General features: G+C 42.6%; 1 protein-coding gene and 1 long non-coding RNA gene across 2 annotated transcripts in view; one reads left to right on the top strand and one right to left on the bottom strand.

The window, feature by feature from the left end:
* The first annotated feature begins 269 nt into the window (after positions 1-269).
* Positions 270-5,335, top strand: LOC129840597 (uncharacterized). The gene is made up of 3 exons (XR_008757220.1): positions 270-1,066; positions 2,247-2,391; positions 2,557-5,335. It is a non-coding gene; the product is annotated as an uncharacterized LOC129840597 (long non-coding RNA).
* A 5,486-nt stretch (positions 5,336-10,821) lies between these two features.
* LOC129840297 (fidgetin-like) overlaps positions 10,822-19,756 on the bottom strand; it is a 39,769-nt gene continuing 30,834 nt past the window's right edge. Inside the window, exon 3 of the mRNA XM_055908096.1 lies at positions 10,822-18,736. Coding sequence (XP_055764071.1) covers positions 16,548-18,736 — 2,189 coding nt within the window. The 3' untranslated portion in view covers positions 10,822-16,547. The remainder of the gene's footprint in view (positions 18,737-19,756) is intronic.

Genomic DNA, 19,756 nt, shown 5'->3' with positions numbered 1-19,756 from the left:
TGATGTAGCCGGAGGTCAGCTAGCGTCTGTCCTCCTCTGGCTACATTGACTTCAATACAAAACCTAGGAGGCTCGTAGGCCTCACACCCTTCCATAGACATACATGGTAATTATGACCACTTCCGGAGGACGTCCTCCAACCAATCAAAGCTTTTGCAGTATAAACTGACATGTTGTCCATCCAATCAGAGAACTAGGATCAGAGAACGAACCTAGTGTGTTGAATTGGGATTGTGCCACAGAGCATTATGGGGATTCTATGTGTTGAGAAGTTTGGTGACACTGTTGGATTAAGAGTGAAGAATGATAGTTTAGCATTTTGGGGATATTATTCCATTCAAATTAGTTTTTTCAAATTACAGGAGATGTAGGAGGTATATTATGAATTGTTTTCTTGGTTTTAGAACTTTATTATTGTGTCCAGTTAGTACAAATTATTTAAATATGCCTTGCTAACTTCAGTAGCTAGCTAGCTACCAGCGCGAGTGTGTAGTTTTCTCTGCCAGAATGGTAGAATGGCCAATGCTGCCGAAAATGTTGTGGACTTTTTGTTGAAGAACCCCTTACATTTTCTGGGGTACATGGAAAAGTTGCGAATTAAATGCAGGGGTCGACCTCTGCCTGAGCTCAGTTTCATGAAGAAGGATGAAAAGTTGAGGGCGTTCAATACCAACTGGTATCAAAAGTATATCTGGTTAACAGGGAACTTTCATCAAGCCGCCTTTATTGCTGACCTTACCTGCTTTTGGAAAGTCTGAGACTTGGTGGAAAGGTGGGTACAGTGACCTGAAGAACATTGATCGTTCAGCTAAATGGCAAAACAAAAGCAGGGAGCATATACATGCCCACATCAGATTCAAGCTTCAGGGAAAAAAACTGCATAGATTATGATGAAGGTCTGCGTATTCAAACTGTGCAACACAACCAGAAAGTAAGAAGAAACAGGGATGTTATCAAGCTGCTTATCAACACAACTGCGTTTTTGGGCATGCAATAATTTACTTTTAGAGGACACGACGAGAGGGAAAGTTCCACCAACAAGGGCAACTACAAGGAGCTTGCAGAGGTAATTGCACGTTACGATGCTTTACTTGCTGAACATATGGAACTTTCTACTGTCTTTTCTGCTTTGTCGAAAACAATTCCGAACGATTTGATAGTTTCCATCGCATCATCCATTAAAAGTTAGATTAAAGAGAGTCGTTGACACAGCAGATTCTTTCTTGTACACTCAAGTAGACTTTCCACTTTCTTCTGGTATTTATTTAGCAAAAATGATAACACATAATCACTCCGGACAGACACAAGCAAAAAGTAATTACATAAATGTTGCAGCAGCCTAGGCTACACTCAAACATTAGAAATCTGGGATGAAAACGAGACCATGTTTCAGTCTGATCAACTGTAGGCTACTAATAAGAACAGATGCATACAGCCTATGCACCCTGTCCATCTGGTCAGGGTAAACTAATTGGTAACGTTATGTATTTATAGTCCATTTGTGTGTCAGGAGAAAATGTGTATGTGATCAAATTTAGTTTCTATTCAAAATTTGGCTGGCTTGGCTGCCTATATTTTTTACATCCAAAACGATTAACTGGAATTAATTAATCAACATAATAGTGATGACAGATTTTAGTACATTTTTTATAAGGCCTACAGTTGCATAGGCCTGCATGATGCAAACATGCATAAAGCAAGCTCAGCCCTGTGAGTTCTATTGTCTATCAGTTGTTGTCTATGTGTCTGGGTAGAGGAAATCCCCCTCCTAATCTAGTCTAAATATAATGTATATGAACCAATATAAGGTAGGTGCAGTTTGACAGGGTTTTCATCCCCCCCAGGGCCAGGAGTTTTTTAAAACCATGTGACCTGATTAGGAAAAACTGTTCACATCATAGCCCATATAAAACCATTTTACAGCTGATTAATCACTGTCATACACTGTCATAGAGTTTTCCTAGTTATATAAGGAAAAACTCCAGGTCTCAGTGGGTAAAAATTGCCCCATCGCTCTGGGACCAGTCTGCCTGCAGTTGTCAGTTATCATCAGGAATGTGGACGATCGGGGCTTTATTCAGGAACGTTTCTTTGGATACTTTGATGTGTCAAGTGGGCGAGATGCGCAGTCTGTGTTTGACTTGATTCATTTTGAGATGTCTGAGTTTAAGTTCATAGAGCAAGTAGTTGTCCAAACCTACCGTGGCGCAGCTGTAATGGAATGTATCTGCTATTTGTATTTACAGCTAAGTCCCCTCCTGTTCCCTGATTTAAGAGGTGATGACTACTCCACTTCACTACCATAGTCAACTTTCTCCTGACAATAACTGAAGACCCTTCTCATGTGGACGCTCATCCACTGGCACATTGAATGTTTCCCCTCCAAGCACTGTGAGTCCCCCTATCAATTTTCTCTCATTACTGTATGTAGAGCCAATCACATACACACTCACATTATTACACATCAATGATTTTACTCCTTGCTTGAACTAGCTCATTCGTATGTCTTTTGTCTAACTGTGTAGTGTGTTGTGTTATTGTTTTTTGTCTTCCCAGTCAAATCCTGTCCTGCACTGGTCAAGCCTCTGAACACCTCAACCCATGCCTCATACCTCATTCAATCCCTGCTGTGTACCCTTTCCAACACTTTGTAGCCCTCTCATTCCCATTCCCCATAATATTGTACCATAAATGACTTTATTAAATGCTTTAGGTTAAAATAATTATTCTTTGACAATTTTTGAAAACACACTTTGTTGTCTCCGTGCATTCTGCGCCTATACCGTGGGTCTCCCATCCTCCTCAATTATTAAAGTCAGCAGCCTCCACTGCTATGAACAGAGGTCCTCATAAGAAAGTGGAACCAAACCGCCTATGTTGACAGCCAGGTCTCACGTGACATTGTAAATGTGAATTCGGTATTTACAGTTGAAGTCGGAAGTTTACATACACCTTAGCCAAATACATTTAAACTCAGTTTCACAATTCCAGACATTTAATCCTAGTAAAAATGTGCTTTCTTAGTTAGGATCACCACTCTATTTTAAGAATGTGAAATGTCAAAATAATAGTAGAGAGAATGATTTATTTCAGCTTTGATTTCTTTCATCACATTCCCAGTGGGTCAGAAGATGACATATGCTCAATTAGTATTTCGTAGCATTGATTTTAAATTGTTTAACTTGGGTCAAACGTTTTGGGTAGCCTTCCACAAGCTTCCCACAATGAGTTGGGTGAATTTTGGCCCATTCCTCCTGACAGAGCTGGTGTAACTGAGTCAGGTTTGTAGGCCTCCTTGCTCACACACACTTTTTCAATTCTGTCCACAAATTTTCTATAGTATTGAGGTCAGGGATTTGTGATGACCACTCCAATACCTTGACTTTGTTGTCCTTAAGCCATTTTGCCACAACTTTGGAAGTATGCTTGGGGTCATTGTCCATTTGGAAGACCCATTTGCAACCAAGCTTTAACTTCCTGACTGATGTCTTGAGATGTTGCTTCAATATATCCACATAATTTTCCTCCCTCATGATGTCATCTATTTTGTGAAGTGCACCAGTCCCTCCTGCAGCAAAGCACCCCCACAACATGATGCTGCCACCCTGTGCTTCACAGTTGGAATGGTGTTCTTCGGCTTGCAAGCATCCCCCTTTTTCCTCCAAACATAACAATGGTCATTATGGCCAAACAGTTCTATTTTTGGTTCATCAAACCAGAGGACATTTCTCCAAAAAATTATGATCTTTGTCCCCATGTGCAGTTGCAAACCGTAGTCTGGCTTTTTTATAGCAGTTTTGGAGCAGTGGCTTCTTCCTTGCTGAATGGCCTTTCAGGTTATGTCGATATAGGACTCGTTTTACTGTGGATATAGATACGTTTGTACCTGTTTCCTCCAGCATCTTCACAAGGTCCTTTGCTGTTGTTCTGGGATTGACTTGCACTTTTCGCACCAAGGTATGTTCATCTCTAGGAGACAGAGCGCGTCTCCTTCCTGAGCGGTATGACGACTGCGTGGTCCCATGGTGTTTATACTTGCATACTATTGTTTGTACAGATGAATGTGGTACCTTCAGGCATTTGGAAATTGCTCCCAAGGATGAACCAGACTTGTGGAGGTCTACAATCTTTTTTCTGAGGTCTTTGCTGATTTCTTTTGATTTTCCTATGATGTCAAGCAAAGAGGCACTGAGTTTGAAGGTAGGCCTTGAAATACATCTACAGGTACACCTCCAATTGACTCAAAAGATGTCAATTAGAATTAGAATATCAGAAGCTTCTAAAGCCATGACATCATTTTCTGGATTTTTCCAAGCTGTTTAAAGGCAAAGTCAACTTAGTGTTGACTGTGAACTTCTGACCCACTGGAATTGTGATACAGTGAGTGAAATAATTTGTCTGTAAACAATTGTTGGAAAATTTACTTGTGGCATGTACAAAGTAGATGTCCAAACCAACTTGCCAAAACTATAGTTTGTTAACAAGAAATCTGTGGAGTGGTTGAAAAACGAGTTTTAATGACTCCAACCTAAGTGTATGTAAACTTCCGACTTCAACTGTACATACAAAATAATACGAAAATGCTCTGAGACCAGGTTGACGGGGAAGGATAAGGAATGTCCCTTGCTTCAGCTTCAATTCCATGTGATAGTTTTTTTTGTCTTTCTCCCAAATATTTTACTCCACTGTCTACAGAAAGGAACAAACGATGGAAAGACTATTGTGAAATGATCTGAACAAAAAGCAGTCAAGCAGTCAGTCTGACAAACAAACACACACACACTAGACGATAGATTCGAGGAGAAAACCACCAAAAATCCCTTCAGAACTTCACAGTCTGTCTTTTGTCAGGCTATCTAGCGCTGCAATCACACTATGTGAACGCACGCTGATGCCCCTCAGTAGGCCTCTGCTGCATATCTGTCTGCCTGTCCATCTGTCACGGCTGAGTCTAATATGACAGCCTCTGCCTGTGTGTCTGAGAGCGTTAAAGCACAGTGGAATCTGACAACACAAAGCAGCAAGAGCTCTAAAATAACGATGAAAGCTCTACTCTGTACCCATTGTTTTAATAAAGCTCTACTCTATAACCATTGTTTTAATAAAGCTCTACTCTATAACCATTGTTTTAATCGAGCTCTACTCTATAACCATTGTTTTTAATAAAGCTCTACTTTATAACCATTGTTTTAATAAAGCTCTACTCTATAGCCATTGTTTTAATAAAGCTATACTCTATAACCATTGTTTTAATAAAGCTCTACTCTATAGCCATTGTTTTTAATAAAGCTCTACTCTATAACCATTGTTTTAATAAAGCTCTACTCTCCTGTGACGACCGACTCAACAGAGTGTTCCTTTTAAGCACTAAAGGTGGGAGAAGGGAGATGAAATGAAGACATCAGCATCTGACTCCCTGTCATTGAGGGGGACTGGATGAAACGGATCTCCGCTTGTTTGAGTCATTAGCGGACGTTTGGGGCTCAGTAATAGACGGAGCACCGCACTGATAAGGGACGTTAAACCCGCCATATTTTCTATTAGCTCTATCAACTCTAATCTAAAATGTATGGGCAGGGATACGGATAGGCTACATCTCTGATGACTTGTGATGATAGTCAATGAAGATACTGTACATCTATGAATAACAATGCTTTAGTGAAGAGAGAACATTTGATCTTGTCTCTATCGGATATGATAAGGCATCATGAATGAAACTGAATAAGTGAATGGTGTATTGGCTTGAGTATAACAAATGGCGGTTATCTCTTAGACTGAACTGTCCATGTATTTATCGACAACCTGAAGTAAGTGTCAATTAGGCTTTCTCCATAAGTTTCAGACATACAATTTGCATGACAAAATGCAACGTGTTATCAATATCTCAATGTCAATGTCATGCATTATGTATTATTGATGTATTATCATAAAAAGAATACATTATTAATAATGTATAATTTGCATAGGGAAAGGACTAATAAACCAGAGTTACATATTAAGCATCAGCAAAAAATATCCAGTCAGTCTGTCCTGGCAACCTTAAAGGGATTGTTCACTCAAATGACAAAAAAATAGCTCATTGTAATTTGGGTGAACTATCCCTTTAAAAACATTCTAAGATATATATTGTTTTGCGATGTCTCTCTGAAACCTCCAAGCACATGTGTTTTTAAAGGGCACAAATTAATGTCATGTCTTCTGAGAGGCAGGCAGGGAGGCATCAAGGCTGACTAGCTGCCTGAAGAGTGACAGAGTTGGGAATGGACCAGCTCTAGGAAAACAGACATTGTTGAGGAAACAAAGTCTGTGCACTCTTCAAGATTATACTTAAGAATGTGTCTTACGTTTTGTTCTAAAAACCTACACCCCAAATCATTTCCTCAAAAATATTACCTGTTTGAAAACAGACACACAGATGAAAGATTAAGTAGTAGAATGTATTTTCTTAAGAACGCAAAATTCTTATTCTAAAACACTGAAATTGATTAAAATAGGAACTTTGAACCACTAAGGGCCACTTTCAACAACACTTTGCTAAAAGAAACACGACGCTAATAAAACAAATGCTAATTTAAAAAAAATAGTACCTTGTGTTCTTTGCTATCAGTCCCTCTCAACATTAATATATTGTTTTTGTGCATCTGAGGGAAACAAGTAGGAGGTCACGATTTAGAACAATACATGTTGATTCCAATTACGGTAAAAAGCAATGAACAAGATGCGCTAATGATGAAAAAAAAAGGTGTTTGTGTACGCTATCAAGAGCCAGTGTGGAATATTTAATATCAGATTTATTTCCATGATGTGTGTTGTGATGAGACTTCAAATTATTATTTTCCACACAGTGTCTGCATCAACACAGCAACACATTGTGGGTATTTACTTCTCTGTTAGAGTGGTGAAACAATCAAGGCTTGGATCATAGCGACTCTTCAAGACGGCACCGATTATTAGATCGTCCCCCACTTCATCGTCAACGAGTGGCGGGAATAAAACAGACAAAATGCTTAATAAATGGCCAAGGTGTTTTATTTTATTCACATCCCCCCCCAAAAAAGGAAAAAAACACAATTTTCAATTAATGAAGCTGGAAAATGTGTATGGGGTCCCTCCAGACTCGCATTAACTATGACTGGAGGGGCCAATCATACTTAGATCTGTGCTGTGGTCTACATTTCCTATGCAGGACATGCCCACTACTCTCCTCCTTTCCTTTCCTCTCCTCTCCATCCTCCTCTCACACCCTCCACCACCCATGCTGAGGGTTGTCGGTGCAGGGCCACTATTAGTGCTGGAGAGATAAAACTGCTCCCAATTAGCGCATCACTGACCACGCTGTGGGTTCTCTTCACCCGTTAACACTGCCTGAGAGAGGGAGGGAGGAGGATGAGCAGGGAGGGAGAGAAAGGGAGAAGCGATGGACAGTGAGAGAGAAAAAAAGAGAAAGGATAGAGTGGGATAAAAGAGCGAGGGAGTGAAATGGGGCTTAAGCATTCATTTTGAGTGGAGAGACAGGTCCCATTAGCATTTAACAGCGGTTGTGCAACTTGGTGCGGAGGTTATGATGCAAATGAGGAGGAATTAAAAGTGGACAGTGGTTTGTCATTGATGGATTGCAGTCTGGCAGTGCTCACCACTTCCTAGTGTCCATCAGAGGCGATTACTGTGTAATTAAACCTTATTTCTGGACTCTCCGGCGCATAATTACTTGTGGGGGGGGGGGGGGGGGGGTGGAATATGGAACCATCATCTAAAAGCTGTGGCGGCAGAATGCGTTAGCGTGATGGTCTCTCCGCTGTCTCAGTCCAATGTCAGATCCAGCCGGCTGACAGTGCAGAAGAACAGTCACTTTTAATAAGAGGTGAAAACATATTAAACGACACAGTATGCTGATTATAGTGGAATTAGGCTTTCAAGTGCTCCAGTCCTTTGTGTTATTTGCATAATGTATTCTTTCTATCCACCTCTTCTAGAGCTTTGGGCAATGTCCTCTCACAATTTGAATCTATTGCACATTTAAGGCTACTTAAAGAGAATTATCACGTTGCATATTTGAATTGTTGTGCAGGGAGAGGTATGTTAGTTGTATCCTATTGAGTCTTGCTCTGGCCAGGTGATTCTAGGTGTGCAGTGGTGACCAGAGTAACCCTCCAAGTTCACACATACACGTACACAAACACACACGCACGCAGGCACGCACACACACCAATATTTGCAATGCAAATGAAGAGCACAGGAGTAAGTTCCTCTTTGATATCAACAAAATGACAACACATTGATTTAACAGAGCTCCACTAATGATCTACCGGTACTCATAAGATTACCATAACAATACATACATATATAACGGTTTCAATGAAACCCGAATAAGCTAACATTATGCACTGTATCTATAAACCCATCCAAGGTTTGTATTGTAATGAGAAGACCTTGGACCTGCAACATATTGTTGCTATGTAGACTCTCAGGGCCAAACTGTAATAGAATGTACATACACGCAATAAGGATGGGACTGGTTGTAGCTTTTCAAATCAACTTAATATTTCATGTTTTGCTTCAAAAACAAGGCAAGAAAAAAGAGCAGTGGCTGAACCTCAAATCTCACAGACCTCATAAAGAGATAACATGTAGCAAAGTACATTAGACAAAGACCAAGCAGAAACTCCATTGCTCAGCAACCTGAAATCTCAGTCTGCTTTGCACAGCTAATTACACTGTAGCTAGCTTCCTACGCTTACCATCAACCATATAATGATGCTTTCAAAACTGGTAGAGAAAAAAGCACCTAATTTACATTCAGAGTAGTCATTTTATGTGAATTCTTTGTGTGAGGTAAGGTTTTAGTGTTTGTACTTGACACTTTCCCCACAAAAATACATTAATTGTTACATTTTAATGAGAGAAATGTATGACTACACTTTGGTGCACTGCAACATAACAGAAATATTTTAATTGCACACGTTGTAGGTTGAGGTGGCACAAGGTTTCTTAAAAAATGTGCATTATCTACTGTATACTGCATACACAGTGCATCTTGCTGTGAAGATATTCCATAATATCTGTGTTTGATGTCAAATAATTTGCCCTACAGGAAATGTACATTGTGTAAAAACAACATTTAACATTAAAGTATATTTAAACAATTCAAAAAAAGATTACAAAGATCTCGCAGAGCAGGGACTTTGTTTTTTCAAAAGTACAGCCTTGATTTAAATCGAAACTACACTTTTAGAAAAAATGGTTCCAAAAGGGTTCTTTGCAGAGGGATAGGGTTCTACCAAGAACGGTTTTGATCTGAAGAACCCCTTTTGGAAGACAACATTTCTCTGTAAGGCAGAGTTCTACCTAGAATTATAACATCCTAAGAACTGTTTTTGGAAGAAAGGGTTCTTTGATGGTTCTTTGGAAGGCAAGAAGGATTCTTCGGAAAGGCAATAAGGGGTCTTTGGAAGGCAAGAGGGATTCTACGTAGAACAATATATCATATTTTCCAGCATGCTCTATTTCAGGGTGATTTTTAGAATTTTTTCAAATGTGTTTTTGCATGTACATTGATTGGTTGATTAATTTTATGCTACACAAAGATAAATAACATATATTTTTTAACTAAACCAATCTGTTAGTAGTTGGACTTATTGCCCACGTTAAAGAGATGGTTGTTACAGTTTCGATCATTGAGGTAGTCTCAGTATTCAATCTTCCCTAATTCTGAATGAATGTTGCAGGTGATAAAAAATGTGACTTGTTGGATATCCTAACTCTGGCTGGATTCCATTAGGAATTACACATCACTTTGCAAGCTAGCATAATGTGAATTGCAGGCCTGAAGTGGTCTGTAAACCAAGGTTTCATAACACCACTGTGTTAGGGTATAACTAGGCCCTCAATGAAAGGCCTCGTGATATATACACTGAGTGTGAAAAACATTAGGAACACCTGCTCTTTCCATGACATAGACTGACCAAGTGAAAGCTATGATCCCTTATTGATGTCAACAGTTAAAACCACTTCAAGGGGAGGAGACAGGTTAAAGAATGATTTTTAAGCCTTGAGACAATTGAGACATGGATTGTGTACGTGTGCCATTCAGAGGGTGAATGGGAAAAACAAAAGATTTAAGTGCATTTGAACGGGATATGGTAGTAGGTGCCAGGCACACCAGTTTGGGTGTGTCAAGAACTGCAAAGCTGCTGGGTTTATCCCGCTCAACAGCTTCCTCTGTGTATCAAGAATTGTACACCACCCAAAGGGTATCCAGCTAACTTGACACAACTGTGGGAAGCATTGGAGTCAACATGGGCCAGCATCCCTTTGGAACGCTTTCGTCACCTTGTAGAGTCCATGCCCTGACAAATGAAGGCGCTTCTGAGGGCAAAAGGGGGGAGGGGGTGCAACTCATTAGTAAGAAGGTGTTCCTAATGTTTTGTACAATCAGTGTATAATGTATTGTTATAATTCCTTTAAAGGCTGGTGGAACCATTCATAAAGGGTTCTAGGAAGAACCTTTAGATTATAAAATGGTTCTTGGTTCGATCCTTCAGAGGGTTCTAGGTAGAACCATATACAGGGGGTTCTTTTTAAGAATCCTACATAGAGGGCTTTAGGTAAAGGGTTCTACCTAGCACCAAAAAAGGTTCCCCTATGGGGACAAACCGGAGAACCCTGTATGGTTCTACGTAGCACCTTTTTTTCTAAGAGTGTAAACTCTGTACTGTTATGTTGGCATTCAACACAGTTAGATGTCATAAAAACAAGCTTTATTTTCAAGGAACACAAAAACCCAATTGAAGACTTTAGATCTTAAAAAATACAACCAGAAGATATTATTTCAAGAAAACATCTTTAATTAATCAGTTGTTGTCTTTTGTACCTCAGACAGATTACATGAAAATACATTTAAGTCGACTGCAAGTATGGCAACATATTCACACATATAAACATGTATGTGGTGCATTTTGTTTGTATTTATGTATATAAATATGTACAACAGAAACACGTTACACTCAGTTAAAGTTTTGTGCAAGTGTGTTTTATATATACTAATTATATATAAAATCCCACACAAACCAAATCATATTCATGTGTGCCCACGTAATATACACAATCACACAACTACAGTTCACCAAAGATTAAAGCAACGCATTGGTTGATGCATCAAGAGAAACCTCGGAGAGGACCTGCAAAGTCCAACAGTTTTCTCCCGTCCACCAGAAATTTTTCCTTGCGGGGTGTTGTGTGTCTATATGTCGCTCGGTGTTTTGAATGAGTGTGCATCCAGCTGTCAGACACACGTTAGACTCTACCACCATCTCCTCTGCTCAGTGCCTCTGAGGTAGACTCAAGTGATTTCCTGCTCCCACCCATTTCCTTTTTGTTTTTCTTTTGTTCGATTTTTCAACAAATGTAGGACATTCAAAAGACATAAATGAACTACTACATGTATAATATGTAGCCATGAGGTAGAAATGTTTTAAAGAACACTATAATTAAATGATTGAATAGAAAGCGGGAAAAATAAACAAACACGGAAACCACCAATAACATTGTTTGCCAGTTCTGGTACAAAGAAAAAATGAAGCCACGTACATAGCAACAAACAAAGAAAATAAGATTGGCTGGAAAGTACAATTCAAGTGATTTGGTTGTGTCGAAAGTACTGTATATGTGAAGGGATGGGCTTTTTGTGCTCTCATGTACATCAGTTTAGAGAGGGCAGACTGAATTATGGGATAGACCGCGTTGTGGTCAGTCTGTTGACAGACTTCACTGCAGTTTCCATGTGCTGTTGCCGCGCTGTCACACACACACACACACGCACACGCACGCACACGCACACACAAACAAACACACCTCAGCGTGTCTTTTCCTCTCCTCAGTGAGAGTGAATGGAGAAGTGAGATTCACAGGCCTGGGCTGCGGGTCAAGGAGAAGGTAGGGAGACTCCATTTTCTATTTCCAGAACAAGCCTTCTAGCGATGAGCTTTTACACATACAGTACACTCAGGCTGTGAGAATCAGCCTGTTGACACTGTATCATGTTTGTGAAACATTTGAACATTCCGATAAATGAACGTTTTGTGAAAGTGCATTCAGGTAATTCTTAAGTACCTCCAGAGGTAAAGTGGAGAGCTCAACATGGATGCTTTGTGTTTTAAGGTTTGTTTGTGTGTAGTTTAGCAATAAAACATCGTACATTTCACCCACCTACCAATATTTTATATGAGTGAAGTATAATTTGAGTCAAAGTTTCAAAGGCCATGTAAGTGGTTGTATTATGGTCATGTTACTTCCGTGGATCTACCCTTTTATCTACCCAAGAGAGAAAAATTGGAGAAGTGTTCAATCTTAAATATCCGAGACATCGTGGTAGACTAGCGAGTGTGCAGTCACAGCAAGTTACATCTAAATTCCATTGAGTGCTAAAATGGAAAAGGTATGCAAACTAGAATTGGAAATATTACCAATCAAAGGAAGAGATAAACGTTACACTAGTCACAAGTTGACAAAACAAAGAAAAACGTAAACGCAAGCAACATGGTACTGGCAATCTCAGTGCTCGGAGGATTGCAAACCCATGATTATTAAAGACGAGACAAAAATACACACAAAAGAATGCTATAGTGCAGCTGTTGTACAATAATAATACACCTACGGTACTTCAAGATCACCATTGTAGTGCTTAGCAACAGTCACGTACAGAGAACAAAAGAAGAGCAACAAAATACATTCAAATGCAATGAGCTATGAATCACTGTTCTGTGGGTCTTTTGGAACTGACCACAGTAGGTTGACTGAACGTTTCTTAAAGGTCCAATGCAGCTGTTTTTATCTCAATATCAAATCATTTCTGGGTAACATTGAAGTACCTTACTGTGATTGCTTTCAATTAAAATGGTAAACAAAAAAAACAAAAAATATACAGTGGAGCAAAAAAGTATTTAGTCAGCCACCAATTGTGCAAGTTCTCCCACTTAAAAAGATGAGAGAGGCCTGTAATTTTCATCATAGGTACACTTCGACTATGACAGACAAAATTAGAAAAATAAATCCAGAAAATCACATTGTAGGATTTTTTATGAATTTATTTGCAAATTATGGTGGAAAATAAGTATTTGGTCAATAACAAAAGTTTATCTCAATACTTTGTTATATACCCTTTGTTGGCAATGACAGAGGTCAAACGTTTTCTGTAAGTCTTCACAAGGTTTTCACACACTGTTGCTGGTATTTTGGCCCATTCCTCCATGCAGATCTCCTCTAGAGCAGTGATGTTTTGGGGCTGTTGCTGGGCAACACAGACTTTCAACTCCCTCCAAAAATGTTCTATGGGGTTGAGATCTGGAGACTGGCTAGGCCACTCCAGGACCTTGAAATGCTTCTCACGAAGCCACTCCTTCGTTGCCCGGGCGGTGTGTTTGGGATCATTGTCATGCTGAAAGACCCAGCCACGTTTCATCTTCAATGCCCTTGCTGATGGAAGGAGGTTTTCACTCAAAATCTCACGATACATGGCCCCATTCATTCTGTCCTTTACACGGATCAGTCGTCCTGGTCCCATTGCAGAAAAACAGCCCCAAAGCATGATGTTTCCACCCCCATGATTCACAGTAGGTATGGTGTTCGTTGGATGCAACTCAGCATTCTTTGTCCTCCAAACACGACGAGTTGAGTTTTTACCAAAAAGTTCTATTTTGGTTTCATCTGACCATATGACATTCTCCCAATCTTCTTCTGGATCATCCAAATGCTCTCTAGCAAACTTCAGACGGGCCTGGGCATGTACTGGCTTAAGCAGGGGGACACGTCTGGCACTGCAGGATTTGAGTCCCTGGCGGCGTAGTGTGTTACTGATGGGAGGCTTTGTTACTTTGGTCCCAGCTCTCTGCAGGTCATTCACTAGGTCCCCCTGTGTGGTTCTGGGATTTTTGCTCACCTTTCTTGTGATCATTTTGACCCCACGGGGTGATATCTTGCGTGGAGCCCCAGATCGAGGGAGAGTATCAGTGGTCTTGTATGTCTTCCATTTCCTAATAATTGCTCCCACAGTTGATTTATTCAAACCAAGCTGCTTACCTATTGCAGATTCAGTCTTCCCAGCCTGGTGCAGGTCTACAATTTTGTTTCTGGTGTCCTTTGACAGCTCTTTGGTCTTGGCCATAGTGGAGTTTGGAGTGTGACTGTTTGAGGTTGTGGACATTTGTCTTTTATACTGATAACAAGTTCAAACAGGTGCCATTAATACAGGTAACGAGTGGAGGACAGAGGAGCCTCTTAAAGAAGAAGTTACAGGTCTGTGAGAGTCAGAAATCTTGCTTGTTTGTAGGTGACCAAATACTTATTTTCCACCATAATTTGCAAATAAATTCATTAAAAAATCCTACAATGTGATTTTCTGATTTTCTTTCCTCATTTTGTCTGTCATAGTTGAAGTGTACCTATGATGAAAATTACAGGCCTCTCTCAGTGGGAGAACTTGCACAATTGGTGGCTGACTAAATACTTTTTTGCCCCACTGTAGCTCTCAGCAAAGGGCAATTTCTCAAGCAAGAATTTTGATAGGACATCTGGGAGTGGTCTGAGTGTGGAGGGGAAAACAGAACATGTGCTGTTATTGGCAGAGAGGTTTGGAACTCTCTTTCTTATTGGTCTAATAACTAATTTACCGCATGGTGATATCACCATGAATGGCCAAAACTCCATCCCACCAAAACAGACAGCAATTTCAGGCAGTCTTTTCAAACAGCTCTTACACTAAAATTACATTATCATAATTTTTACAATTTCCCAGTATTATTCCAACCTCATAGTGTGGAATTATATAGAAAACACAGAAAAATCACGTTTTTGACTGTACTGGGCCTTTAAGAGCCATGACGAGTGTCAAATTAGTAGTATATTCACCCTGACCATGTTCTTGGGGTAATATTTGCACATACTAAACAATGAGGATGCGATTGGCCAAATATCTTAAACAATTTCGAGCTCTTACCCGCAAGCCCTTGTTGAGTCTCCTTGCAGATATGACACAACTGGATAGGTGTTTGCAATATGACCGAAAATCACCAGAGCATTCCAGAGGTCTAGGTGGCTCTACAGCCATACTGCTGTGAACAATCCAAGCATGTCAGATCTGATAAGCCAATGAGGACCTCTGGTAAGGAACTAAAAACCGGTTTGGAATTGAGCCCCCGGTGCTGAACCTCTGACCTCGTTGATGAATAAAGAAATCAGCCTTTTCTCATTCAAACTGACTCAACTCTCTGACGTAGAGCAGTCAATAGCAACTAGCCATTTTGGATCTGAGGCTGTCCCCGACTGCTTTGCTGCCTCCTAGGTGAGTTTGAAACCAACTGAAGTGGAACAGAAAGTCCGTGTGATCCCGATGTTGCATTTATTCTGGGAAATACGGAATCACACACTGTGTCACGGCACCGTTCGCTTTCTTCCATTTGGTTTCTGCTTCATCGTCAAGTACAGTAGTTCTATGGCTTCCTGTGGTAACGCAATAGCAACCGAAGTCCACCGTTCCATCTAAAGAGTTGTGGGTTGTTGACAACAATATAACCCACTATACGTGGTCATCAGTGCCCCATTCAAACACCAGGTGAACAACGCTCTTGATTCAATCGATACACAAGGCAGGATCAGAAAAACACACTAGGGCATCGCATTTTCGAAAAACCTCAAAATGGACACTGAACTCATCACCAAATTCTTCACTTAATCACCTCCGTATTGACTTATTTGTCCCGTCATTCCAGAACTAAATCTGGTTACATTCATTTTCATCTCCTCGACCGTCTCGCCTAGAAGGTTTGAGGTAAACCTAAAACTGTTTCTCTAGATATTATATAAATGACTAAAATCCTGGTCTTAATACTCTCAGAGGATCGTAGTGCTTATGTGTGGTGATGTCGTTGAGGTACTGTACAATTCACAAACACTTTCCTGAGTTTTTTTGCAGACAGAGGACCAAAAGAGATGAAGTGTATGGATCGGGGGTCCAGATTACTGTCACCCCCTGAGGAATACTGTTGATACTTGGTGAAATGGCAGGAGAAAAAGATTGACCATCTCCATTGGCAACCGCCACTCTAATTTTAATCTCGCTGTTGAAGTTTAAAGCTCTTAATATCAGCACATGCCATTAATGTAGATTGTGAGGCAAACGAAATCATTATACATAAAAAAAAGAAATTACAATTTAGAAAGCACCACTACAGGCACTTGGTTAGCCAACTACATTTTAGGGGACAACAACAAAGGTATATATACACACAGGGTCCTCCTCTGTCTCAAGTTGACCTCTTCAAAATGTGTAAACAATGCCTGGCTTTAGCAGTGTCAAGCATCCTAATGAAATCTCTGCTCGTTACCTGCAAAACCATCAGGTATCACTCCAACCAAGTCTCTTGATGTTTCTCCACCTCTGGTGTCAGGTCTCACGTGTGGGGGGGTTACGTCGCCCCTCTTGTGTGCCTTCCTCTTTGGTTAGCACCACAGCCAGGTCAAAGCTCCTCTTTCTTGAGGACTTTCCCCCCCGAGGTTCACTGACCGCACCCAAACATTTTGTTCCACTCGGTGTACGTGTCGATCTCTTTCTGCGATATACTGGGCTGGAATTTGCAAAAAACACTGTCAAAGTCCTGGTAGATGAGGGGTCGTATCTGACCTGTGGGCATGATGCTCACCGAGAGGTCCAGGCCTTGGGAGGAGGTGTGCAGCATGCCCACCAGGGCCTCCTGGCAAAGCCTTGCCACGTCCAGGCCGGAGAAGCCCTCGGTGCGCTGGACCAGCAGCACCAGCTCCTCCTCACTGAGACAGTACTTACGCTGGGACTGGGACAGCAGCTGGCTCAGCATTCGGTGGCGGGACGAACCGTCTGGCAGCGGCACCAGGACCCGCCGGCCAAAGTACCGTCGCAGCCCCTCGTCCATGTCCTGAGGCTTGCTGGTGGAGCAGACCACCAGGACGTGGTTGTTGGAGTCATCGGCCGGCCCCAGGAGCAGCGCATCAAGCTGGGCCAGGAGCTCGGCCTTGAGCCGGTAAACGGGGCTCTCGTTGTTGAGCTGGGCCGACAGCAGCATGTCCACGTCGCTGATGAACAGCACTGAGGGCTGGCGGCAGCGCGCCACCAGAAAGGAGGCCTGCAGGATCTTGTCACCCTCTGCCAACCACTTGGTGGCCAAGGTGGAGCATCTGAGCTGCAGGAAGGGCGCCCCCAGCTGGCTGGCCATGCAGCGGCCCAGCAACGTCCGGCCCGTCCCTCTGGGGCCAAACAGTAGAATGCACCTCGGGGCCGAACCTAGGCCGCTGAACATGTCCGGACGTAGCATGGGCCAGAGAACCTCCTCCTTCAGAGTGGCCTTGGCCAGCTCCAGGCCTGCAATGTCACTCCAGTCCACCGGGGGTCCCTGCTGCAGGATTTCAGAGGTCACCATGTCCAGGAGGTGGGGGTCACTGCTCTTCAGCTGCTCCTCAGCGGGCCGGGAGGATGAGGTTGCCCCCGTCAGGGAGAGGTGGGAGAGGTGCACGCGGTGCTCGTCCCCTTGGTCGTTCAGGGAGGGAGAGGTGAAGCTGCCCAGGGAGTCGGCCGAGCGCGAGCCACCCAGGGTGGAGGCATAGGACGGAGGGGTGAGTGCTCCGCCTGCAGACTGCTCAGAGGCCATGGGCTGCTTGTGGGGATTAAATGGCAAAGATGACTTGTCAGCATTCCTGTCAAAACTGTTCCCTCCGCCCGCATTTGAGATGCTGCTGTCCGGTACCCTGTACATGGGGCTCTCTGCGGAGCTGCGCGCCTGGCCATAGACAAAATTTCCATAAGTGGAGTCCATCTCTCCTTGCCCTGTCATATAGAAGGCTTTTCTCTTCAGAGAGTTGGACGAGCTGCCATTCAGAGGCGTGGGCGCGATGGGGCCGAGGTTGTGCGACTGGTAGGGGTACCCGGGGAGCGTGGAGGAGGGGGGCAGGGGGGTGGGAGCGGCGATCCCTGACGGTAGGTAGGAGGATGGAGGGGGGGCTCCCCCGGGGCTGTAGCCTGGCCCCACAGCGCTCTGGGAGGGGTACCCGGCATGGGGGTAATTGTAGCCCGAGAGGTTGGAGGATCCCCCATTGTAGGTCGGGACCAGGGAGGGATGTGGGGGCGGAGGAGGGGGCTGCAAGAGACCGGAGCTGTGCAGTGGGGAGGTGGTGACCTGGGAGCTGTAGCCCAGGTAGGAGCCACTGTAGCTGGGGCCGTATTCCTGAGAGGAGCCTGCAGAGGAGTGGAGGGCCGTGGCTGTGTGACTACCACAGCTGCTGCTGGAGTAACCAGGCTCTGTCAGGCCGCTGGAGGCCAGGCCCGGGGACGGAGAGCTGCACATACCAGCCACCTCCGCCGCCACCCCTCCTTTCCTCATGGACATCCCCTCGGGGACGCAGTAGACCCCCTCCTGCCAGGCCTCACCCTCCCCCTTCCTGCCGTTCATCCCGGCCTCGGCGTAGGAGTTCAGCAGGGCCCTCTCACTGGGCATCTCCAGGATGCCAGAGTACTTCTCAGCGTACTTCTTGAGCAGGTTGGAGGCGGTGAGCGCAGAGATGTCGTCGTTGGCCCAGGCGTACTGGTATGTGCTGCCGCCGCGCTGCAGGTGACCCCGGTAAGCCTCGGCCTTGTGGGCCGGCGAGCGCGTGGTGGAGGTGATGTCAAAGTGCTGCTCCGCCCACTGCGCGTGCTCTGGGGTCCACTGCATCTTTAGGCCTGCAACGGCAAGAACATAGAGACAGACAGGACAGTTAGGTTGGTACAGCCACTCAAAATTCAGCATCTCTTCACTTAGGCTCTCTGTCAATTGGTCTTCATTATGCTGTCAACGGATTGATTTTAATGGCTGTGATGTGATGACAGTTTATTGGGAGTGATCAAACACTGTCATGCTTATGATAGTACGCACTGTATTCTGCTTAATCATGGAGATTCACCGCTGCCATTTCTTCAATATAAAATCGAGAATACAACTCATGAATATGTATATGAATCTGAGCTCGGAGGTTATACAGTGGGTCATTTATGAGGTTATACAGTGGGTCATTTATGACATGATTCACACATCATGATCAATAATTAACATCCATGATGACTAATGTACTACTGAGCAAAATGTGTTCTAGTTTAATGAAATTTTACATTACGTGCTACTGTATATTGAATAATAATTACTGTCAATAATAATTGTATATTTTATTTTTGACGTCCATCAGTTTCATTTAGTGATTGGCTTAAAGCGGCAATATGTAACATTTTGGGCGACCCGACCAAATTCACATAGAAATGTATTTTATAGATCTGTTATTCTCATTGAAAGCAAGTCTAAGAAGCGGTAGATCTGTTCTATGTGCGCTATTTTCATGCTTTCTGTTCTTAAGATTTGTTTTTGCGTCTTTTACTTTCGGTTTTGTTCACCAGCTTCAAACAGCTAAAAATACAATATTTTGGTTATGGAAAATATATTACACAGCGGTTTAGATGGTACAATGATTCTCTATACTATACTTGCTTGTTTTGTCACATAAACTGAAATTAGGCAAACTATTATAATTTTTGCATCCAGGAAATGCCAGAGCGATTTCTGCAAAGTGCATCTTTAAATAAACGTAAAATATTACATTCTTGAAAATGACTAACTAACGAACATTCTTGACATTTAAGTCGTCTGATTATTTTCGGCCTCTCGCGTTTCTTTTGTTTCTAGGAACACGGATGGTAAATAAGACACGAGTA

Source organism: Salvelinus fontinalis, chromosome 41 (genome assembly GCF_029448725.1).
Source record: "Salvelinus fontinalis isolate EN_2023a chromosome 41, ASM2944872v1, whole genome shotgun sequence".
NCBI lineage: Eukaryota > Metazoa > Chordata > Actinopteri > Salmoniformes > Salmonidae > Salvelinus > Salvelinus fontinalis.
The sequence above is the reverse complement of the archived record's forward strand: the minus strand, read 5'-3'. Positions and strand labels throughout refer to the sequence as shown.